Raw genomic sequence first — 26,036 nt, forward strand, 5'->3', positions numbered from 1 at the left:
TATTCTCCTTCTCCTGTTGTTGCAGGTCGAGTCCGTTCTGTGATCCTGTCAGAACGATCAGGGAGGATTTCTTGAAGCATAATCACATTAATATCAAAGACATGTCACATCTGATTAGTGAGGAGCGACGCATTGATCTAATGCTTCCAGCGCATCTTTGCACATCTGTGGCTAATCCAGAGTGACGTCTCTGACACTGTCGTACACAGAGCGTTCATTTCCTCCTCAGGCTCGTGGATCCCGATGATGCCTAATCCACCTGCATTGTTTGGGAGGTCATTATTATTATTATTACTGCATGTAAACATGACGTTTTGGAATGTTTTCTAATGTTTCTACCAGATTTTTATTTATCAAAATAAATGCTTTCTTTCTGCTAATCTTTCAGGGCTGTGTTTGTTTTCAAAGTTTGAAGCTTTGTCTACTGTTAGCTTTGGCTTTTCAGGCGTCAAAGGCCCTCGCAGAGCAAACAAAGACGGCTTTCTGTGCCTCGTGTGAGCCTCAAACTGGAAGGGAGGCTGAGTGCTTTTTGATTAAATGTGATTACGCCTGTTGACGCAGCACCAAAAGATGCTCATTTAGAGTTTTTTGTGCTGGAATTAATGTAAAATACGTGCCGGTCAATTAAGTGTCTAACGCGCCCCTCACTGTCTGTTTGACTGAAACTTCAGTGTGTGTGTGTGTGTGTGTGTGTGTGTGTGTGTGTGTGTGTGTGTGTGTGTGTGTGTTTGTGTGTGTGTGTGTGTGTGTGTGTGTGTGTGTGTGTGTGTGTGTGTGTGTGTGTGTGCGACCACTGCTGATTGTGTTGCTAGGTTTTCCTGCGCTGACCACGCCACGTGCAGGGAAACCTGAGTGCTGTTGCTCCACAGCGTGAAGTTCCCAAGAAGGTGGAGCACCATGTTTTTAGATGTTTTTTTTTTCTGTGAAAGTAAAGTTTGAGGAATGCTCACGGCTCACGGCTCGGTAACGGATCATTCCATCTGATTTCCTCTGCCTTGGCGAGGGACGTTAATGTCATCGCTCCATGATTCCATGATGGAGGAGACAAAAGCTGCTTCATGCATGTTTGTTCCTGTTACAACACACACACACACACACACACACACACACACACACACACACACACACACACACACACACACACACACACACACACACAAACACACTTCAACAAAAATTACTTCAATTCAAAATATAAATAATTTCTCAAGGTCTAACTATAGCTACATTTATAAACTCTAAAACTGAGAAAATAACCTCCATTCAATGCTGTTTTGTTGCAATGCATTACGTTTACTGTAATCTGATTGGTCGCTATGATGTGATGCATTTGATTGTTTTCATTTTTTGAGTTCCACAACGTCCGTTGATCATTTTACAAACAAAAAACAACATACTTAGGAACGGTTGGGTGGAGAAACGTAACAAATGACTTTACTTCTTTCAAAACGTACTTAAGCACAAGTAAAATGACTGATTTAGAAATATACTCAAAAATGTACAAGTACCTCATAAAAGTAACTCAATTACAGTAATGTGAGTACATGTAATCCGTTCCTTTCGCCTCTGTACACACGTCATGTAACGAAATGTTGTGGCACTAAATTTTACAATCTAGAAAAGCTACAAATGACCCTCTTGCTTGCCGTAGTGGCTTTCACGCTGCAGTGTTTATAAGATGGAGAACAACGCAGATGCTTCGTCTACTCATAAGTCGCTTGTCTGGAATGGGACCAACGTGTCCGTGGAGTGGCCGTATTCCAACACATCTGAGCAGCACTTCTTAAATACTGTATTTTCACAGTTTCTTTTAAACATTGTGTAAAATAATAAGGAAGGCTAGCAGTAACTTAATAAGGAAGGAAATGCTGAGATTTCAAGTACATGCAACACTTTATTTCTCCTAATTTATGCAATTGTTTCATTTTCATTAAATATGATAGAAAATCCACCTTGTGTTTTTAAAAAATATATTATATTATATATAACATCTCATTGACATATTTATTTACTTATTTTTATCTCCTTTTTGTAACATACTGTATTTGGGATTATTTACTGTAAAGTCCTCTGTCTCAGACACATTCTCCTCTACGTCACTTTCACTGACAGACAGACAGACAGACAGACAGACAGACAGACAGGTTTTACCCATGCTAAAACAGCCTGGGGTCAGATTGACCCCAGAGGAACACCAATGCACACAATGAGTGTTCAGCACATTGAAAAAAAAAATCATGATAATTTTAAGATTAATTAATTGTATCCATCAAATTAGGAATAATCATGAAATTTGAAGCAAAAAATATATATATTCAGCTAACGTTGAATTGGGTCAAACTGACCCCAAGGATAATAGGAGGGTCACAGACCTTTGAAAGGATGAACGTCATTGTCCAAAGTGTTTGAGGAGGAGTTTCTGTGCTCTCTCCACGTGCACTGTGCACAACACGTTGTTCCTGGTAGTTTCCAAGCAGCCGCTAATTACCGTTAGCTTTGTGACTAGCAGAAGATAATTATGGGATGTCACGAGGCCTGTTCCTTTCTTTGTGTGGTTCTCTCTGTGACCAGGCTCAATCGTACGCACCTGAGAGAACATGCAATCACACGGCGGCTTTTCAGGGACTATTTCATCTATTTTCTCTACTTTTAACTAAACGTTTACACTAATAAAGACCCACTGATGTATGTCGGCACAGTTCATTTCAAAGACAACATAATGATGTGTTTTTGGTCAGCGTACAATTAGCGCCGCAGCGTGCCAGGGCTAAGTGGTGCATGTTGGGTAGAGACACTACAGGTGCACAGATTACAGTCATTAATCTTTCATCTTTACTGTCAGCTCGTTTGGAGCAAATGTGAAATAGTGCGTTTAAAAAACAAGGTTTAGTTTAGCGTTCACTTTACACATTTACGTTTTGCTTCCGTTTCATTAGCTTTCCTCCATCAGATGTTTATTTATTAATTAAACCTCCTGAACTCATACCAAACATGCTCAATGTGGTGAATGGAGTTAACTACTGTCATCATTTCACATTTATACACAAAACGAGCACGTGCTGCGACGACGCAAGACTTTGCTTGAGATTTGACGTCCAGATGTTAGCTGCACTTGCTAAAGCTAACATTAGCCCACTGATTTTACAGTGAAAAACACGTGTGACAAATATGTAGAAATGTGTGATATTGTCCATGTGAGTTCCATTTCAGTGAAAATTGCAATTTCCACTTGATTTTGTTTCAAAAACTATAAAAGAAATATTAGCAATAAAGCCATTTTCATTTCAGGAAAAGAATGAGGAATTTTCCCTCCATTTTCACCGATCACAGAAAATTTAAGAGAGAGACCCTTTAATTTAAACAGCTTGTCTGAATTCAAAATTCTCACAGAAACGTATTTAAGAGTCTCTTCTTAAAGGGAACCTCCACTGTTTTTACAAATGTGGCCCAAAATCTTCTAAATGTACTAATTAGTAGATCTATACCTAACAAAGCACATTATTAGGCACAATATTTACAGTTTTAGAGCCTGTGTTCCACCATCTTGAAATCACGTGATTGATGTCAATAAAGCAGAGAAAAAGAGCTCTCCTAAGGGACCTTTACTCTCCCTTAAACAGTGTGCTGACATGCTCTGGTGGCTGAAGTTAGACTGCTTCTATCCTCAAGGTTTGTGTGTCTTCAACAGTCTGTGATTTACTCGCTAACTTCAACCACCAGAGCGTGTCAGCGCACTGTTTAAAGGAGAGTAAATATCCCTTTGGAGAGCTTATGTTCTCTGCTTCATTGTCTACTACCAAACTACAGAGTTGGAGTTGCATTTGGGGTCACAACTGTTTTTATCCTCTTTTGGTAGAAAAGAGGTTTACATCGACATCTTTAATGTTTCCTGATTATTTAGATCAACCAAAAGCTGTTAAATGATCTAAAAATCAGGCTGAATGTTTCACTCCAATAGAAAACAATGGGATGTTTATAGGCAGTGGGGCCGTGTGACATCATCAATCATGTGATTTCAAGATGGAGGAACACAGGCTCTAAAACTGTAAAGTAGTCCCATTTTTAAAGGTAATAAAACAAATATGGTGTGAAATAATTGTTTTTTTATTAAACATAGATCTTCTTATAAGTACATTTAGAAGGTTTTAAGCCACATTTGTAAAAACAGTGGAGGATCATTTTAATGTGTACACTTGTTGAATAAACGTCAGATGATAATGGAGACAGAGACACTAGCGTAGCCTCTGCTAACAAAGCTGCTAACACAGTTACAGCTCTCTTTAGGATGGTTTGAGATCCCAGCCGGTGTTTTGGTTCAAATGGTGACCATTGTAAGTGATGACTGACTTCTGTTTGCTAGCGTTGGGCTACCGTCGTCAACGTCGTGTGGGTTTGACTTCAGTAGAGATGGAGCTAGTAAAAAACTACGTGATGGAAATTAGACACACTTGACATGGCTCCAGCTCTGTGACATGAAAGACGAATCCAGGGCCGCGTCGGTACCTTCAAGCAACATGGTTGCCATGGTGACCAAACCTGAGATGCTGGATGACAGGAAGCTGAAGGACAAGGTCTGCCTGGAGCTTCCTGGTTGTGTGAGTCCAGAGCTCACAGGGGGAGGGGTTTGCAGCTTCTCAGCTGGAGGACTGAAGGTTGAAAGGACCCCCCCCCAGTCAGCACCGCTACGTGCTAAGCTAACCTGAACATATGGGACTGCTCTCTGTTAAGGAGTTCATTCACAGTGTCAGCGAAACACAACATGACACAGCACAACATTACACAACATTACACAACATGACACAGCACAATGACACACAACATGACACAGCACAATGACACACAACATGACACAGCACAATGACACACAACATGACACAGCACAATGATACTTAATAATACACAACATGACACAGCACAATGAATCTGATACACAACACAATAATACACAACATGACACAATATTACACAACATGACACAACACAATAATACGCAGCACAATACACACCACATGACACACAACAGAATATTACACAATATAACATATGATGTCTGTAACAAAGGGCAGGAACAGATCTATCTATCTATCTATCTATCTATCTATCTATCTATCTATCGATCTATCTATCTATCTATCTATCTATCTATTATCTATCTATTATCTATCTATCTATCTATCTATTATCTATCTATCTATCTATCTATTATCTATCTATCTATCGATCGATCTATCTATCTATCTATCTATCTATCTATCTATCTATCTATCTATCTATCTATCTATCTATCTATCTATCTATTATCTATCTATCTATCTATCTATCTATCTATCTATCTATTATCTATCTATCTATCTATCTATCTATTATCTACCTATCTATCTATCTATCTATCTATTATCTATCTATCTATCTATCTATCTATCTATCTATCTATCTATCTATCTATCTATCTATCTATCTATCTATCTATCTATCTATCTATCTATCTATCTATCTAGCTATCTATCTATCTATCTATCTATCTATCTATCTATCTATCTATCTATCTATCTATCTATCTATCTATCTATCTATCTATTATCTATCTATCTATCTATCTATCTATCTATTATCTATCTATCATCTATCTATCTATCTATCTATTATCTATCTATCTATCTATCTATCTATTATCTACCTATCTATCTATCTATCTATCTATTATCTATCTATCTATCTATCTATCTATCTATCTATCTATCTATCTATCTATCTATCTATCTATCTATCTATTATCTATCTATCTATCTATCTATCTATTATCTATCTATCTATCTATCTATCTATCTATCTATCTATCTATTATCTATCTATCTATCTATCTATCTATCTATCTATCTATCTATCTATCTATCTATTATCTATCTATCTATCTATCTATCTATCTATCTATCTATTATCTATCTATCTATCTATCTATCTATCTATCTATCTATCTATCTATCTATTATCTATCTATTATCTATCTATCTATCTATCTATCTATCTATCTATCTATCTATCTATCTATCTATCTATCTATCTATCTATTATCTATCTATCTATCTATTATCTATCTATTATCTATCTATTATCTATCTATCTATCTATTGGGTTTGTCTGTGAACAGTAAATGACATTTCTACATTATAATGCTCTATGTTGTTCCACCATCAGCTCTCCTTCATTCTCTCAGTATCAGAGCAGCTTTGGCTCCCCCTGCTGGACACAATGTCACCTCCATCCTTATACTGGGAACACTGATGCTGTGGCTACAGATGTGGTTTGCATCCACTCCCAGTCACTGCCACCATAGATCATTTTATTCATGAAATTAAACAGGAACACATGTTGAAATCAGGGTTGCCATGGTGATGAAGTGCAATACCAACTGTGCTGGCTTTTATTTTGAAGCTTTACTTTTTTAATTAGTGCTGTTTTGTTTTTTTGTTTTTTTGAAGCCTCACTTTTTGGCTCATTAATGGCTTTTATTTTGAAGCCTGACTTTCTTAATTGGTGCTGGCTTTTATTTTGAAGTCTATCTTCTTGGCTCAGTGTTGTCTTTTATTTTGAAGCCTGACTTTCTTAATTAGTGCTGGCTTTTATTTTGAAGGCTGGCTTCAACACTCAGTGCTGGCTTTTATTTTGAAGGCTGTCTCCCACACAGTGCTGGCTTTTATTTTGAAGGCTGTCTCCCACACTCAGTGCTGGCTTTTATTTTGAAGGCTGTCTCCCACACTCAGTGCTGGCTTTTATTTTGAAGGTTGGCTCCCTCACTCAGTGCTGACTTTTATTTTGAAGGCTGTCTCCCACACTCACTGCTCCTTTTATTTTGAAGGCTGTCTCCCTCACTCAGTGCTGACTTTTATTTTGAAGGCTGTCTCCCACACTCAGTGCTGGCTTTTATTTTGAAGGCTGTCTCCCACTCAGTGCTGGCTTTTATTTTGAAGGCTGTCTCCCACACTCAGTGCTGGCTTTTATTTTGAAGGCTGTCTCCCACTCAGTGCTGGCTTTTATTTTGAAGGCTGTCTCCCACACTCAGTGCTGGCTTTTATTTTGAAGGCTGTCTCCCACACGGTGCTGGGTTTTATTTTGAAGGCTGTCTCCCACACTCAGTGCTGGATTTTATTTTGAAGGCTGTCTCCCACTCAGTGCTGGCTTTTATTTTGAAGGCTGTCTCCCACACTCAGTGCTGGATTTTATTTTGAAGGCTGTCTCCCACTCAGTGCTGGCTTTTATTTTGAAGGCTGTCTCCCACACTCAGTGCTGGATTTTATTTTGAAGGCTGTCTCCCACACGGTGCTGGCTTTTATTTTGAAGGCTGTCTCCCACTCAGTGCTGGCTTTTATTTTGAAGGCTGTCTCCCACACGGTGCTGGCTTTTATTTTGAAGGCTGTCTCCCACACGGTGCAGACGGTCTGCTCGGGTCGGCGGTCCTCAGAGGGTCGTGGTCGGTCCCAGTGTCTGTGTCTGTGGAGGAGGAGAACATGTAAACAGCTCTGACGGACTGAAGTCAACTAAAAACGCATCTGTGTGAGTTTTGCTGAGTTTTTCTCCAACTCTGTTGAAGTTTGTGCTGCAGAAAATGTTTAATCGGCTTTGTTTGTAAATCGTGACTGAATCTTAACTCAGATTTATTCCACTTTTAGATAAACTTTCTATTTCTAAATTAGTGCAGTTTGATATCTTTATCCTCCTGTAATTAATCTGATTCTGAAAGTTGTTCATTCAAACATAATTAAGTTTCCACTGAGGAAGTTTCCCCCAGAACTAAAAACTCCCAGGAACCATCTGTGTTCTGACGGCTGGAACCACGGGTTGGGAATCTTATTGTTTTTCTTGGATGAATCTGGTCTGAGAATTAAAAAAAATAGTTTCAGGACGTTTTCAATGAACAATCAGTGGAAATGTTCCTGTTCTGTTTGAGTTGAACTTGAAGCAACAAACTCTGCTTTGTTTGTCCGAGACAAAGTCCAGGACCTTTGTGGATCTAGGTCTGGTTTGGGTCTAGGTCTGGTCTATTCTGGTTTGGGTCTTGGTCTTGGTCTTGGTCTTGTTCTGGGTCTGAATCCTGGTCTGGTCTGGGTCTAGGTCTGGTCTGGTCTGGTTTGGTTTGGGTCTAGGTCTGAATCTTGGTCTGGTTCTAGGTCTAGGTCTGGTCTGGTCTGGTTTGGTTTGGGTCTAGGTCTGAATCTTGGTCTGGTTCTAGGTCTAGGTCTGGTCTGGTCTGGTCTGGTCTGGTTTGGTTTGGGTCTAGGTCTGAATCTTGGTCTAGGTCTAGGTCTGGTCTGGTCTGGTCTGGTCTGGGTCTAGGTCACTGTCTACTGTTCACTGTTTGGTCCTAAGATCACGTGATGTTTTGGGGGAAACATGCTGATGAATTAGATTTAATTCTGTTCATTTGATTGAGTTTAATCTGTAATAATCTCCTCTTTGTTCCAGTTTTTCTTTTGATAAATACTTTTGTTTTTTTTAAAAAATACTTTAAAACATCTTCAGATGCTGACGAATGTTTCCCTCGTCTGTGTTTTTTCTTTTTTCTGATGGACCCAAAGAACCAAAGGATTTTAACCTTTAAGGGTTTAGAGTACACAGCAGTGTTCAAACCATGACTCAGCAAAAATACTCAACTAAGCAAGAATAACCAGGTGCCATTGAAACCATGACATAATGAAAATTTAAAAAGGAAGTTTGGTTCTCGTTAACAACACTTTCATACGCATTTTAATGTATTTTTGGACTCATTTGGGGTATTTTTGTTGTCCTTCTATTTATTTATTTTTTTTGTCATTTTGTGTATATGCTTTCTTTTGCATGTTTTTGTTGTCCTTTTTTATGTATTTTTATGTATATTTGTATGCATTTTGGACTAATTTTGTGTATTTTTGTTGTCATTTTGTGTATGTTTTGGTGTGTTCATGTGTTTTTCACATCCTTTTCTCAGGTTGTGGAGTCATTTTGTGTATATGTGTTGTTTTGCATGTTTTTGTTGTTCTCTTGCATATTTTTCCTGTATATTTGTTTGCTTTTTGTTGTGGTTTGATGTATTTTTGTTGTCATTTTTATGTGTTTTGTTAATGCTAACAAATGTCCTTCTGATGGACCAAAAGAACCAAAGGATTAACCTTTAAGGGTTTATGACTCAGCAAAATTAATCTAGTCACAGTTTAAATAGAACTATGTAAAAATAATCTGGTGCCATTTAAACCGTGACGTGCTGAAAATAAACGGAGAAAGTTTGGCGCTCGTTCACAACACTTTACTAGGCTGGGGTTTTCAAAGCATGACTCAGCAAAACCACTCAGTCGTAGTCGTATACCGTACGTACGCACAGACAGCTTTTATCACCGCATCACCACAAACATGTGACCGCATCTCACCCCAGGGTCACATGATCAACATTAATGTCAGCATTAGAACAACGACCAATCAGAGCTTGAGCACAGGAAACAACAAAGAGTGTGTGTTCATTGTGTGTTTTTTCACTCATTTCTGTACATTATTTGTTGTCCCTTTGTGCATTGTTCAGTAATTGTGTATGATTTTTGTACTTTTGTTGTTGTTGTGTATGTTTTTTAAGTCATTTTGTTTTTATGTCTTTTGCAGTGATTTTTTATTTTTTGGAGGGGTTTTGTCTTTTGGAGTTTTTGTTGTTTTCCCACATTTTTTATTGTCATTTTTGTATATGTTTTGGTGTCTTAGTGTATTTTTTAGTGTCTATATTGTGTACTTTTGTGAGATTTTTGTATGCTTTTTGGACTCATTTTGTTGTTTTTGTTCTTTTGTGTGTTGTGTATATACGTTCTTTTGAATGTCTTTGTTATATTTGGATGCTTTTTTGAGTCATTTTGTGTATTTTTGTTTTGTTTTTGTTGGGTTTTATTGTCTTAATGTGTTTTTAGTGGCGTTTTGGGGTCGTTTTGCATATTTTTGTGCTCCTCTTGTCGGGTTTTGGATCAATTTGTGTATTTTTGTTGTGTTTTTGTGTTACTGGGATGATTTTGTGTGTGTTATTAGGGTGATTTTGTGCATTTATTTTGCGGGCAGTGACGTTCAAACGCTGTTTGTGAGGAAGACATTTCTCCTGACGATCCAGGAAAGACTTCCTGACAGCAGTGACTTCAGCTCTTCCTGTGTGTGTGTGTGTGTGTGTGTGTGTGTGTTTATCAGTTCATCTCTCTACGCTAAACTTAAACTCTGCCTGTTTTTCCTCAATAACTAACTTTCAGGCTCCGTTTCTCTTTCCTCACATGTGATTTTTGACAGTGATGTAGTCGAGTGGAAAATAAACGCAGCCACTTTAGGATCAGCGTCTCAGAGCTGCTGGAGGACAAAGAGCAGTGTGTGTGAAACCAACCCTGACTGTAGTGTGGCCCAGAAGGCTGCTGGAGCGTCTCCTGCAGGGGGAAGGCCAACAATGACAGACCTCAGCAAATATTATTCATTTCCTTTTTCACAGATTACCACATTTAGTTTGAAATCATTCCAATATCAAAGAAGACTTTACTTCGGTGTATGAGTTCCACCGTTGACCGTTTTAACCAGTGGGCGTGCACTGTAGCTCCTCCCACTCAACGTTCTTGAAGCCAAAATACAGCGCTTCCATCGGCAAAATTGATGTCATTTGGAACCAGAGTCTGCGCAGTAGGGTCTGGTGGGAGGAGTCCTGGTAACTTGCCCCACCCATTTACTGCCCTGATGACTTTTGCAGCCCAGCTACGCCAAGAACATAAGTATCTTTTCCACTGGAAATTCTACCACCGTCTTGTTCAGATCATAGAGGTTTATACAAAACCACTAATTATTTATTCTCTAATATCTAATTAAACGGCATCAAATAACTGTTATTGTCACAAAGAGAGATACGCAACATCCGTGGCTGTCAGTCATCGTCATGTATGATGTAAAAGCACGTTTTTCAACCTCAAATAACGTCATTAAAACAAACTTCACAGAAAAACGAGCACCTGAACACAATGTAGGGTGATAATAACTAATGATCACAGCAGAGTTTAGGTTTGGAAAATAATTATGTGACGAGTATTTTAACTTTACAGTTTGACCCACATCCCTTCCGTTATCATTGAGGAGGCGGGGTTTATGACCTATACTGCAGCCAGTCAGCAGGGGGAGCTCTAAAGATAAAAGCTTCACTCCACCGGGGAGCTTGTCCTGTCCATTATTTTTACAGTCTATGGTTTTCACTGGTGATCCTAATCTGACGTGTCCAGAAATCTAAACTTAGCTCTGAGGACAGCTACGCACTGTGTTCGTCTTCAACGTTTGTCATTATGGAAATGGAACATCGCTTGGCCGCGTCCGTCTGCCTCGCGGTCGGACGAGCCTAATCCTAACCTTGTTCTGCTGGAGATTTCTTCCTGTTAAATGGAAGTTGTTTTTCCTACTGTTGCTGATGCTTGTTCATGTGGCTTTGTTGTTTTTTTTCTTTTTCTCTTAAGAATTTTATATTTTGATAGCGCTTGAGATGACTATTGTTGTAATTTGCGCTATATAAATAAAGTTAAACTGAATTGCAGATGAACCAATAGGTGAAAAGTTCACCCAGTGTGAACAGCCTCCTCATCTGCACAACAGTTAATTGTGCGTGCATAAAAAAAATGGAGAATTTAATGAATGAAACAATGAATAATGAATGGATTTGCTCTTTGACAGTTACACAGACACAGCTATTCATTGTCAAAGTCATCTTTATTGTACATTTTTCAACATGTGCTGAACATACAGAAAAGTAAAAAAACATTTCTCTGAGCCACAGTGTAAACTAACAGTAGAAATATTTTAAAAATATATACAGTTTATAAAGGATAAAAATAAAAGGACAGATTTCAGTGTTCGGATACGGTGCAAGATGTGCATTTTGAAAAAACAACAGCAGCAACAACAAATGTGCAGAAATTCCCAGATTGTAGTTCTACGACATAACTTCACTGCAATATGTTTTTATCAGGTAGAATAATACAGTTTAAAAATACAACAATTCATGTAGGCACAGACTGACAGTGACAGACCAGGAATGACCCATTTCAAAAGTAGCACAACATAAACAAGTTTATTATCAACTCATTTTCTATGTGTTTTGGTGTCTTGGTGTATTTTTAGTGTTGTTTTGTGAGTTTTTTGAGTCATTTTGTGTGTTTTTGTTTCCTTTTGTTGGGTTTTGGAGTCATTTTATAAAGAAAAAAAGAATTTCAGGTAATTATAGTTTCCGTAAAATAAAAGCGATATTTCTAAATGTCAACAAAGTATGATTGCACTTTGAACGTGTTTCCATTGAAGGTTGTTTTGGGGAGGAGCTTCGCAACTCCTGTGAAATCTCAACCTGTGAGACTTTGTTGTAGAAAGACGGACGCTCAGAACCTCCTTAAAACACTCCATATTCCTTTGTTGTTTCACGTCTCATCTGGCGCTAATATTTGAAAGTATAAAATAAGAAATATTTGGGTCTCCTCTTCTGTCCACACGTACCACGCCATGTTTTCTCAGAGACAAAAACTTACATTTCAACTCAACACTGAACACATTTTTTCAAAACATCAACAGTGACTCTTTTTTTTCTCCGTAAGCTCCGCAAACTTCAGGGTCACCAATTCATTCTCACTGTTTTTTATAAATGTTTCATTGAATCCATTATCACATTAAATATCAACGCCTGGTTTGGTTCACTCACTCTCACTCACTGCAACACTTTTAATAAAATCATCAAAATCATTGGGTAAGAACATCAGTCACTCACTAGCATCTACAACACCACAGTCCTGAGGAAAAGCACCCAGATCTCCACGGATCCCTCACACACCTTACACCCTGAACTAGGGATGTAACAATTAATCGTAAGGCAGTTAAAAATCGATTCATAGGTATCACGGTTCATATCGATATTCTGAAAATTGAATCACAGTACTTTTTTTAAACAGCAGAGGGCGCTATCTATTTATCCTTCTCTTGTCCAGAAGTGTAGGCAGTGTGCGGAATCTGCTACTACTTTCTTTCTTGCGGCCTTCTACTTTTAAACATGTTCATAAATGATTCCTTACCCCTTTAGCACCGAAAGAATATCTGTAATATTACGTGAATATCTGTGAAAGTCGTTTTTCTATTAGCTCTGTCTGCTAGCGCATAGCATCTCTTCTTCACTGCAAGAATATCTGCATGCCAACCCAGTGGTCGGGTTGGCAATTGGAACTTTTTCAAAGTCCAATTGTTAAGGCACAAAATACATTTTCAGTTGCACTTTAAAAAAAAAAAAAACAAACTATTATGTAGTTTGGCATTGTTTACTATAGAACCAGAATTTTAATTAATAGGCTTCTTCATTTGTATTATTCCTTTATTTTTTTCATTCAAGATTTTTTTTTAGTTAAATTGCATTATTTTGAATAGTTTATCAAGGGATTCTTTTGACAATGAAAAATAAAAGGAAAATAGTACAGTAGTACAGGTACGTCACATTCTGTGACGTGTATTTGTGGAAAAAGTGTTTCCATTGAGCTTTTGCGACGCATTAATATTGAAACTCCTGAAAGTCTTCCTCATGAAAGCATGAAAACTTTTGAGCAATAATTCAGTGCTTTTTCCATTACTAGTTTTTATTGTGCTATTTAGATTTTGCACATTTCCAAGGGTGATGGAAACCCAGCTAGAGTAGTGGAAGTATGGAAGGTGCTGAAATGCTGACTTGGCATTCTTTCTCACAATAGTTGGAAAAAGGAAGCACAAAGTGACGGCCCAGTGAAGCCTCTGATATTTGAGTCTCGTTCCCAAAAAGAGCTGCTGTGAAATGCACATCTGTCCTACATCTGGACGTAGACTATCAGAGCTAGAGTTCTGCTCATGGCTCAGCGCACGGCCAATAATCCTCGTGTATTTTTCTTTCCGGAGCCGTACTTCCTCCCCCTCCAGTTTTCTTTTCTTTTTTTTTTCCTTTCTCGGAGCATCTGGTTGGCGTTAACGTACAAAGTCCACTTTCAGAAGACGACGCTGAAAGTTGGTGATTTTCTTCCAGGAGGGTTTATATGCAGCGTTCTCGGCCTCTTCCTGCACTGATGAACCTGTCAGTCAGTCATTCCACACACACACACACACACACACTGAAGACTCTCCCTCAGTGACGGAGTCCAGACTCTGGGGGTGTGAGTAGCGGAGGTCAGGAGGTCAGTGGGGATGTCGGTACCGGGCGCTGCTGTATGGTTTGTGTGAGCGCTAAGGCTAAGCTAACCTGCTCAGGAATGTGTTGGACGCTAGCTGTCAACTCATCAATCATCATCCGTCTCCACATCCTTTCTCACCATAGCTCGGCAGATGCCTCTAAAAAATGTTCACTTCTGGAAGAAAACGTGAATATATGTTCATGGTGTTTTTTTTGTTGTTGTTGAATATGCTGAATCCATTTTTAATGGGATCCAAATGGTTTCCACTCAAAAATCAAGAAATCCAAGTTGTCCAAAGAATTTAACCATTTGTTACGTTCATTTGAATATTAATCAGATATCTTGCGTCAAAAGTCTGTGTTTTAATCATTGTACGCAAGTGCTGCAACATAAAAACATAATCATCAGATTAATGCTTATACATGCAGTAGGATCGCACTGTATATAATCTCCCTGAGAAATAAATGGAAATAGATCTATTAATTAATGTTTTGATGGGGATTTGAATCGTTCCCTCTTTAAAAGGCATCTTTGTCGTACACAGTTGCGGCGGCAAAGAAATCACAATTTCACTCTTTTCATATGTAAAGCGTTGGGTTTGTGTGTTTTTGTTTTTGCTTCATTTTTTTTTTTGTCATTTTTGTTTAGATGTCATAATAATACTTAATTATCGCTACATCACAGTTTGTCAAACACGTCAACCTTTAAAATAAGGGTGTAAAAAAAAGAGAAAATGATTCAGCAATATATCGTGATATTTAACCGCGCGATTATCATATTAATGAAAGAAATGTTTTTATTATAATGCAAACTCCATTTAATTGTATAAATACACTCATTTTAGCTGGAAGTTGATTGCACTTTATTTTCATAAAACATACTGGACACTTTTATAGATGTATGTGGTTACAAACTTAACATAAACAGAATCAGTTGTAGAAGCAAAAGTTAAACTTTTTTGGAAAATGTAATTTTACAGTTTGATAAACATACCACGTGTCTTTGATATCGGCGCTTGTATTACAGTTGGTTACCATTTATTTCATACCATTTTGTACTTATTGTATTGTATCGTGGCACAGAAATGTGAATCGTATTGTCAGATTCATGGCACTGCACACCCCTAGTGTATGCTATCAGGCTTTGTAAAGGGCCGGTATAATGAAAAATTAACTTTATAATGGTTTTTCTACAGTGATATACGTTCATTTAGCCTTATTCAAAGGGTCAAAGTTGAAAAAGTTCCTTTTCCTCCCTTCCTTGTTATTCCATATTTTGTAAAAAGTCAGCTCCAAACGGGCGAGTTGGATTTTTCTCGCGTTGTGACATCACCTAGCGAAAACTCCTCCTCCTGACAATCCTGGCTCCTCCCACCCTATAAGAATGTGAGCTCCTCCCTCTCATACTACCTCACAGCTGAAACAAACACTGTGGTTTAATATAGAATATACATTACACTTTGTTGTCATATATGTAAAGCTAAATACACACAATGTGTTCTCTGCATTTAACCCCTCCCCGAGGAGCAGTGGGCGGGTAAGGGAGCAGTTCCACTTTTAGTATCTTTTCTATCGCCTTGTATCACCTTTGACATGATCTGATGTGTTTGTGACCAAATGCGATGCAGTGGTTGGACAAAACCGTTATTTAAGAAAACACTTCCGTTGTGGCCATTTTGCATTCGTGTTGTGACCTTTTTGCATTTGTGTTCATTTCTTTAAATGCATTCACCTGACATTTCCGCAACGGAAGTGTTTCCGACGGACCGGTATTACAGACGGACACGTTTCTGGCGGATGTTTTTAACCCACCAGAACAGAGAAGAACAAGAAGAAGACATTGAAACGCGTATGAAAGTAAGTGAAAGTTGATTAGGATACTCTTATATTTTTCATATCAGGCCATCATATCATAATACCCGTCCGACTGTAATACCGGTCCGTCGGAAACACTTCCGTTGTGGCCGGTTTGCATTCGTGTTGTGACCTGTTTGCATTTGTGTTCATTTCTGTAAATGCATTCACCTGACACTTCCCAGCCACCGTAATAAACACTTTCTGGAAATGTTAACAATGAAAATGGACACAATTTAGTATTTTCTAAGCAGAGGACCAGATGAAGACGATCTATCTATGGAAACATTGATGAATTTATTTCCAACATGCTGAGTCATTTTTAGGCCTATTTCACTGTACATGCATATTTTCCACCTGTTGACAATAAACAGCATTAATGGAATAAACAATATTCTAGCCTTAATATCCTACTAAATTGTTACTAACATGTTATGCACATTACTAAAAATTGTGGTAAATATATTCTCTGATATACAATAATTGTAATGCACAAAATTGATATTTAGTGTGTGTTAAACGTACATTTTCAAGCTGTAGGAGATTTCAGAGGCCGACATGTTAATAACATGTAAATAAAACAAGAACGGTGATTAAATCTGAAGAGGACATGAGACAGAAAAGGTTGGGAAACACTAATACATCATTTTCCAGCGGGTCTTTGAAAATTCTTTTACATTTTTCAAGTACTTTGGAGAATAAAGGTAACACTGAAATAGGTCAATAATTATGAAATAAACTGGAGTCCCCAGACTTAAATAACGGAGTTGCTTTAAGATCTTTGGGTACAAATCCAGTTTTAAGAGAAATCAGACACTCAGTAACACAGCAAACAGTCCTGGAGGTGTGTCTTTGTTTTTTTGTGTTGATGATAATTTCCTTTTAGTTTCAGAAACAATATTCCCACGACTTGTTGCCACACATCTGTTTTTAAAGCATCGTCTAACATACAGCGTGGTCAAAGCTGTAATTACACTCCTAATGCCCTCCTTTAAAAAGCCTAAACTGGGTGTGACATCGTGACCCCGCGCAGGCAGGAAATGAACCAATACCCTCCCCTGCAGTGAAGAATAAGCAGCGGCTCTGTTTCTGACGCTGGTGACGTCGACTCCACTTCCCACGGGATTTTTCACCGTCTCGAGATTCAAATACTCAGTCTGACGCACACTTTTCACTTTGTTATGGAAGTTTAACATTCCAAGGTCACGGCGAGGCCGCGGGGGCGAACGGCGGTGTTATGAGACGCTGCCCTGGAGAGCATAGATACAGAACCTGAGGCATGCTGGGTATCGGTGGTCCGGTCCACTACATTATTTTTTTACGAGCGAGTGGAGCCAGACATGGTAACAGGTGGGCAAAAATGGTCCAAAAGTGGCAAAATGTGGCAAGAATGAGTGAAAAGTTACTAAAATGGACCAAAAGCGAACAAGTGGCGCCCCAAAAAGGGCAAATAAAGAGGAGTTAGGTGGTATTTAATGGGAAAAGGTAGCTTTAATGGGCAAATTGTGGTAAACCATAGTCAAAAAGGGCAAAAATGTGGAACAAAAAGAGGGAAATTTATTTATTGGGCAAAAGTTAGCTTATTTGGATAAAAAGTGACCGAAAAAAATTAAAGGACAAAAATTTGATGTGTCAAGAAGAACTTGCAAAAATTGACAAAAAATAGGAGAAAAATGGGGAGAAAATGTTTGAAAAGAGTATCGGAACTTTTTGAAAAAGGGCAAAAGTTGCATTATGAAAACACATATTACGTGTTCCCTGCAAACATATTTTATGGTTATTTCCTGTATTTTTTTTTTACTGCTGTAATTTCACATTTGTTTTTCATGCAGGTAATTATTTTAATTTAGTTATTTATTGATGATTCATTATGAAATATTACATTACTTGTTTCCTGTTAATCTGAAATAGTGTCAGGATTATTTGGGGGTCTTTAAAATTCACCTTTATTCAAAGTGTTTGAGAACCACGGGGTTCATTCCGTACACATCCACTGGAAGAGGAAGAATGAGCGTTTGTGCAGCACGTGGGATGAGCGCAGTGTAAATGCACACAGATGGTTGATTGTATATACCGCCGCAGTAAAACACATGTCGCTAACAAGTGGGCTGGACTTCAACAAAGTAGTTATTTTTTCCATCTGGAGCCCAAAGGGCAGCGTTTCTTTTTTTTTTTTTTTTTTTTTTTTTTTTTTTTTTCACCTTGTTTGCACATGCTGTTGAAGGTTAACACTACAAGAAGTGCAATCTTTTAACAGCAATGCATATTTTATTATTGCAATTAAATAAATGAGTTTATTTCATTGCATAATTGTGACCATCACCAGCCCTCCCTAGGGAAGGGTAAATACTTTATTAAAGGGAGGATGTAAAAGAGAGAGGGCAGTGTTACACCAGGGTGAGGGGGGTGGGGGGGGGGGAGTTAACAGGGAGGAGGGATACAAGATAGGAAAACGAATGGGTGGGGAATAATCAATAAGTTTCAAGTGATGTGATGTGAAATTGTGGTTGTGTATATTGTGCTTATTGTTGTGTTATCAAGCCAGTCTGGTGACCAGTGTGCGGCTTAGGAATAATGGTGGTGGCTGTGAGCAGAGGAGGAAGTGAGTGGAAGTTACATAAAACAGGTATTTGGGAACAACGTGTCTATGGTTGAGCCCAGTATGAGTGTTATCCCACAGCCCGAGGCCAGTGCGTCCATGACAAATGTGATTCCAAGAGCCGCTACTGCAAAACCCATGAGCCGCCCCCGGGCCCGAAGAAGCAGTCGGGCCAGCAGAAAGAGCGAGAGATCTAGGGGCCCCCGGCGACCACCCCACGGCCAAGCAGCCCCCCGAACGCCCCCAAGGTCCCAAGCCGAGAGGCTGCCATTGCCCCCCCCATACACACCCGAAAAGCCCCCAAGGAGCCAAGGACCAAGCGCACCACGCCACCGACTCCAACCCCCAACCCCCAGGCCCCCCAGCCCCCCACCCCCCCACCACCACCCACACCCCCGCGCCCAGCCCCCCGAGGGGAGGGCCCAGAGAGCCCCCCGCCCGAGACCCCAGCGGAGGAGCCAAAGCCCACGCCCAGCAGACGACCAGAGCCACGCCGAACAGGCAGCCGGCGGGCACCCGCCGGTGAGCCCAGAGCCAGCAAGGACCCGACCCCAGGCCAGGAGGACCCGGAATGGATGCAGCACCAGGAGCAGCCCGCCCAGGGCGAACGACCACACCCCAAGCCGCATAAGGCACCAGGGGGCCGCTGGGAGTCCCCCCGCCAGTCCCCAGGCACCCCAACCCAGCCCCCCCGGGCGCCCCAGATGCTGATGCCGCCCGCGCCACGAGCTTCAGTTCTTTAAAGCCAGGGCCCCCTCCAGAGGCCAAGCCAGACCGCCCCGCCGGGATGTGGCCCCCTAATCCCACCCCGACACTCTGCCTCACGGGGGACTGCCCAAGCAGGGGCCGCACCAGAAGGTATGCAAGGGCGCGGCACGCGCCACCCGCCCCAGAAGACCCCCGCCAGGACTGGCCCGGCCAGCCGGCCAAGCACCCCGGGCCCCAGGAGTACCCCCAGGGACCAGGACCCCCCCCAGGGCCAGCCCCCGGGCCAAGCCCCCCGGGACGCGCCCCCCTCCCCAGCCCAGGTCCCGGCCACAGCCCAGCAGGACCGCACAGCCCCAGACGGCACAAGGCCAGCAGCCCAGGGCCCGCCGCCCCCCGGACAGCGCAAGCCACGGGGCAGCGCCCCCCGCCGGCCCGCGAGCAACCGGCGACCCCCACCGCGGGGACGGAGGCACCCCATCGGCACACATCCAGCGCGGGACAGCAGCCCCCAGCCAAAGATGCCCCGGACCCACCCACCAGTCCGCAGATGGCAGGACATACCCACCAGGCGGCCGAAAGCAACCTCAACCATCGGAACAGCTAACGCCGCCCCCCCAGTAAACAGCATCATCCCGAGGCGCCAAACAACCCTGCCCCAACCCCGGTGAGGACACCAGCACCCCCCCAGCACACCCACCCCCCAAACCGGCGAGGCAGGCCGCCCCGGGCCCGCACACCGCGGGGCCCGCCCCCAAGGCCACCAGGAGACAAAGCAAGCACCAAGCCACACCCAAGGGGGAGAGGCACCCCCGCGCCCCACCCGGCCGACACAGCCCGGAAAGACCCCGCAAGGAGAAACCCCGGCAAAGCCCCCCCGAGACCCACCGCCACGCCCGACCGCACCATCTTGATGTGCTTTTACTCTATGCAGTGGCCCAGCCACCAACAGAGGGGCCAGGCCCCCACCGGAGAGGCCCAAATATGTGTACCAACCCACCACCCTGTTATGGTGCCTCTCCATTCCCCAATGGAGAGGCACTTCCCGATCCCCTGTGTGAATGTGTGTGTTTGGTGAATGTATGGGGTGTAATTAAAAGAAGGGGGATGGAGGGGAGCGGTGCTCCCCCTCCAGCCTCTGTGGATTTATGTGTATGTGGTGTAATAGGCCGGAGGGTGTAAATGATGATACACCCTCCGGGGGGTGACATGTTGAGATGCGATTAAAATTGGAGGGATTAGTAGGGCAACTAGAGGTGGGAGGGCCGCCCCCACGCCACTACATAGTAACACAGGTGGCGGGCCCCTCCACCCCCAGCCCCACCATCCAGCCCCCCAAGGGTTGGGTATTGGTGTGTGGTGCATTTAGTGAGTGAGCCAGACCAGCTGGGAGTGGGGTGAAGTGAACATGTAGGAGGCCTGTCCAGTGTGAGCCGGGCCCGTCCGCGTGGCGGGCCACGCGAGAGGGTAGATGGCGCAGACGGGCAAGTGGCACTGCGGGCCCCGGAACAGCACAGCCGGAGACCCCCCCCCACGGCACCCCCCAGACCGCGCCGGCCCCGCGGAGCACGGCGACACCCCCCACCCCCGGGTACAGCCAGGCACCAACAACATCCCCCGGCGCCCCAGGGGGCGACCCCCGCCGCCCGCCGGCCCGGAGCAACGCCACCCCGCCACCAAGGGGAGCGGCCGAGCAGGGGGGAGGCCCATGCCCGCACCAGGGCCAGCACAGGCCCACCCGGCGCCACGATACAACACTCTCCACCGGGAGGCGGCCCCGGCCCCCCCGACGAGAGAGGACGCCATCCACCGCCAAGCAGGGCCATCCCGCCAGCCACGGACCGGCAAGCCAGGGCAGCGTTTCTTTAACCATCCAGCAGCTAAACATGTGCTCTATATAAAGCTATAGGATCCATGTTCTGGTTAAAGTCAGACTGGCTGCTTATTCTGGCCCCATGCCAGGGCTTAGTGAATAAAAAACAGAAGAAACAACATGCTATGCTAACAGGGCGCTAACTACAAGCAGTCCCAGCAGTAACCTGTGGGGGCAGCGTGGCTCCCGCTGTCTGTTTTTTTGACTGGACGAAGAAGAAACATGACAACACAACTTTATTTATTGATTTATTGATTTATTTCTATACAGTAACACCTTTCATACATAAGACATGTAGCACAAAGTTATTTATAGGAACAAATAGATCAAGAAAAGGACAGAATGAGTTCATAAAATCAATTCAGTATAGAGCCAATAAAAAAAGTATAAAACCATGGATTAAAAAATTAGTTAAAAAACATGTAATTAAAATGAAAGACATTACAAAATAAGGATTAACATGTGTTAAAAAGTGTTGTTAGTTTTCTTTTAAAAACCTCAGTAGAGCTGGATAATCTAAGTTCTGTTTCTAGAAATGTGGCCTTAAATCTTCTAAATGTACTTATTATTAATTAGATCTATTCCTAACAAAACACATTATTATTCACCATATTCATTAATTACTTTAAAACTTTACAGTTTTAGGGCCTTTGTTCCTCCATCTTGAAATCACATGACTGATGATGTCACACGGCCCCACTGTCTGTAAACATCTTATTGTTTTCTATTGGAGTGAAACATTCAGCCTGATTTTTAGATGATTTAACAGATTTTTAGTCAAAATGACAACTTAAGCCTCTTACCCAACTAACTGTTTAAGGGACAGTAAAGGTCCCTAAGGAGAGCTATTCTTCTCTGCTTCATTGTCTACTACCAAGCCACAGAGTTAGAACTGAGACAGATTGTTACTGTTTTTATCCTATTTCGGTAAACAAAAGAGGTTTACATCGACATCTTAAACTTTTCCAGATTATTTAGAGAGTGTGTGTGTGTGTCACTGTAGTGGGAGGGAGGGGCTGCTACCTCAGCTCTACAGACAGTGAAGGACGGGGGAGGAATCGCTTGAAAAGTTCAAATTTTTCAACTCTGAGCGACAAGGTCGTGCAGGATCTAGTCGCCGGAATAGTGCAAGTATGGTTGCCTGAAGGGAAGTCGCTTGAGATCGCGTCATTTACATTGATTGTGAATGTAATCTAGTCGCTTAAGTAGCGTTCGGTGTGAACGCACCATTGTTTTTTTGGGGTAATGCAGTAAAAGGAGAGTTACAGTATTCTAAAATAAAAGCATGAATTAAAACAGGCATCTTTTTGAGTTAAAAAAAAACAGCCTCACTTTGGCAATGTTACTTAGGTGGAAAAATATATATACAGTGGGATAAAATATAAGTCTGAATATAAAACCACTCCCAAGTTTGTGATGCTTATTTGAATTTAATCATTAAAACCTTTGAGTTTGTTTTTTTTTTTGTCTGGCTCCAATTAAAAATGTCCATCTTTTTGTCCTTTAATTTAGAAAGTTCTTGCTCATCCTTAAGAAGATAGGGGTCATCGGGGGGAGACGGAGAGATAAAACCGGGTGTCGTCAGCATATGTGGCGACTTTATCCGTCACTGTTTCTGATCTCTTTATCCTCGGGCTACATGGAAGCTCTCTTTCCATTCCAGTCTCTGAGCGTAGGCTTATTGGAAAAGCATTCAATTCAACTTTATTTATTTGTGTGTTTGTTGTTATTTTACCACTAAAATGTAAAAATACGATCCTCCCACGGACCGAAGCGAAGGCTGTCGCAGGCTGTAAATGACTAAAGCAGCCGTCCTTTGATCACAGAACCAGACTGAACCTCAGCGGAAACCAGTTTGGCTTCAGCTCCAGTAGAAACCTCTCTTTCATAATAAACTGATTTAAGGAAAGGGTTCAGCACATTATCCAGGTGTTCATATTGTTGTGGGTCGTGTGTGGATGTCCAACTTTTCATAATTGTGTGACATTCTTGTGAAGAAGCCCATTGTCTCCACATCCTGCTGTAAAACTCTGTTCAGGCTTGTGAATGATGTCACCAAGCCTTTCCTGGTGTCCCTGAACTCTTCTCCTCTCCTCCAGACCTTTCTCTGTGTGCCATGATGTCTGATGCCAGTGAGATGTTGGCCGCGGCCTTGGAGCAGATGGATGGGATCATAGCAGGTAATGGACTCACTGACTACAAACCAGAGTCTGGGTTACACCCATGAGGACCGGAGGTTCAGTTGTTTTAGTTACTGAAATAAACCCGAGTCATCGGAATATCAAACTAAGACGTCACTTTTGTAATGCTGATCACTGCACAAAACAGATGGACCTTCAAATATCGCCAAAGAACAATCAGACCGTCACGTCACCCTAGAACAATGATGGGCTGAACTTTTACTACACAGAGGACCACAAACATCTGATGGTCCTCTACAAGGCCACAGAAGAAAAAAACGACCAATTGAGATAATATTCTTTATTAGTCCCACAAAGGGAAACTTGCACAGTTTCAGCAGCAGTAAAATAAAATAAAATAAAGATAGAATTAAAGATCTTTAAACACATGGGCCAGTACAGATATACACAGAATATATACATATACACATTAAACTTGCTGATTGTCAGAAAATACAGGAAAGAACAAAGGGTTTGTGTGTATTTGTTGTTATTTTAGAGTTTTTTTGGTACCATTTTGTATATTTTTCTGTCATTTTGTGTATTTTTTTTGTCATTTTTTGGTTTAGTTATTGTTTTGTGTTTTCTTTCAGTCATTGTATTTTTGATCTTGTTTTGTGTTCTTTTTGTCATTTATTATGTTTTTGTGTATTCTTTTTTAATTTTCTGTATTTGCTGTCATTTAGTATGCTTTTGAATGTTTTGTGTATTATTACTCTTTGTGTATTTTTTGGTCATTTTGCTTATTATTCTGTATTTTTGTATGGTTTGTTCTCGTTTTGAGTATTTATTTGTGTACTTTTTGGTCATTTAGTATGTTTTTGTTGTCGTTTGGTAAATTTTTTTGGTTGTGTTGTGTATTTTCTGTACTTTTATTTTTTTGCGTGTGTTTTTCTGTCATGTTGTGTATTTGTTTGAGGGTCTACACAGAATTAGACTCAAGGGGCCCCATGTGGCCCCCATGCCACCAGTTGCCCATGTCCTCCCGAGATGAATCAGACCATCAAACACACTAAATCTATGACCCGTAGTGGACTGTATGTACTGGTTTTACTGTTCTGGTATTTCTTACTCTTTACTAAATGTTGGAAGACTGATTTTGTCTGTTTTTATTACGACCACCTCATGATCAGCTGATCTCTGTATTAAGTGTCCTATCAGTGGCACTGGTTTAATGTTTTTTATTATTCCTTTGATCTAGAAAGAGAAGCACTTTAGTAGTAAATATATTTTGGTTTCCACAGAAACCACAGCAGCTTTAAACCTCCTCTGTGCTGTTATTGGGAAGCTGTAATTAGCTTTTTATTAACGAGGCTTTCACATTGTTATTGTCGTCATTATGGCTGACATTTAAGAGCGGCGGCGGCGGCGGTTGTGGTGGCGGTGGCGCGTGCTGCTGCGCAGTGGGGAGCGTCTCAGTAAACTACTCTCTGCAGGTGGAAGTGGACGTCTGTAGGTTTCTGTGTATTTAATAATTAAAGATCAAGCAGTGAAGCTTTTAATGCACAGGGTGACATTTACTGATAATGTGCTCTGAAGCTCTTAAAGGCACAGTGTCAGATAAATGGTGGGGAAACAATATTGATCTATGTTTTTTGCAATTTTATGTCAAAATTTTAAATCCATATTTTTTCTCTGAATAAATAGAGAAATAAAAAATAAGGAAAATTAAATTACAGTAATCTTTACTATTGAACGGTAAAAGAAAGAAGTAATCTGCTCCCAAATATCATGATTAAATCCAATCAGAACAAAAACATATCGTACCAGCCCGTTTCATGATCTCTTCCTTAATCAGATTATCAGATCATTACAGACTAATTAAAAATCTTAAAATCTCTTAACACGGTTAATGTAGTTAAAGACACAATGTAGAACTCATAGATCAATAAAGCGAACATCATATGCTCAAAAAAAGGATGTAAAAGGTTGATCTACTGTAAATAGGCTCTGATTTACAAGATCAGAAACGTTTCATGCATTGCATTGTGGGATATGGAGTTCCGTTGATGGCTTTTGCAACTTTTGGGGCAAACATAAGAAATGAAGAATGAATACAGTAAAAAATAAATAGTGATGCACCAAAAATGTTCTGCCAAAAATAAGTTTATACATTTGGAAAGTTTTAATTTAAGTGGTTAGTACACATTTATACCCATAAATGTAAAGGTAATAATAGTTAGCGTGATCATTTATTTTGGTTTTTTCTAATTTCAGTTTATTCCTAAAGATACCGTACTAAAGGTCATACCTGAGAGCCTCCAGGCCTCAGCATGAACTGATCCACCTGTGCTCCTCCCCCTCCCCCTCCCCCAGGCTCTAAGGCCATGAACTATTCCAACGGGCTGTTTGACTGCCAGTCGCCCACCTCTCCATTCCTGGGGGGTTTCCGTGTTCTCCACCTGCTGGAGGACCTGCGAGCAGCGCTGGAGCTCATGGACAACGAGGAGCGCGATAACCTGCGTTGCCAGATCCCCGACTCCACTGCAGAGGGCGTGGCCGAGTGGCTGCACGGACGCCTGGTAAGACATCATGACCACTTCCTGCTGCTTGCCGTGACCACTTCCTGCTGCTTGCCGTGACCACTTCCTGCTGCTTGCCGTGACCACTTCCTGCTGCTTGCCGTGACTACTTCCTGCT

The 26,036-nt window shown here is 41.4% G+C and overlaps 1 protein-coding gene across 5 annotated transcripts in view; it reads left to right on the top strand.

The window, feature by feature from the left end:
* Positions 1-7,413: 7,413 nt before the first annotated feature.
* LOC114465216 (liprin-beta-1-like) overlaps positions 7,414-26,036 on the top strand; it is a 47,411-nt gene continuing 28,788 nt past the window's right edge. For 3 of the 5 annotated variants that reach the window (XM_028450066.1, XM_028450069.1, XM_028450072.1), the window contains exons 1-3: positions 7,414-7,551; positions 23,316-23,396; positions 25,713-25,918. In XM_028450066.1, the coding sequence (XP_028305867.1) occupies positions 23,333-23,396; positions 25,713-25,918 (270 nt within the window). In that variant the 5' untranslated portion in view covers positions 7,414-7,551; positions 23,316-23,332. Of the gene's footprint in view, positions 7,552-13,974; positions 14,090-15,997; positions 16,043-23,315; positions 23,397-25,712; positions 25,919-26,036 lie in introns of those variants that run through there. The other 2 variants (XM_028450068.1, XM_028450067.1) reach the window with 2 other exon arrangements.

This window comes from Gouania willdenowi, chromosome 6 (assembly GCF_900634775.1).
Source record: "Gouania willdenowi chromosome 6, fGouWil2.1, whole genome shotgun sequence".
In the NCBI taxonomy this organism is placed as follows: domain Eukaryota; kingdom Metazoa; phylum Chordata; class Actinopteri; order Blenniiformes; family Gobiesocidae; genus Gouania; species Gouania willdenowi.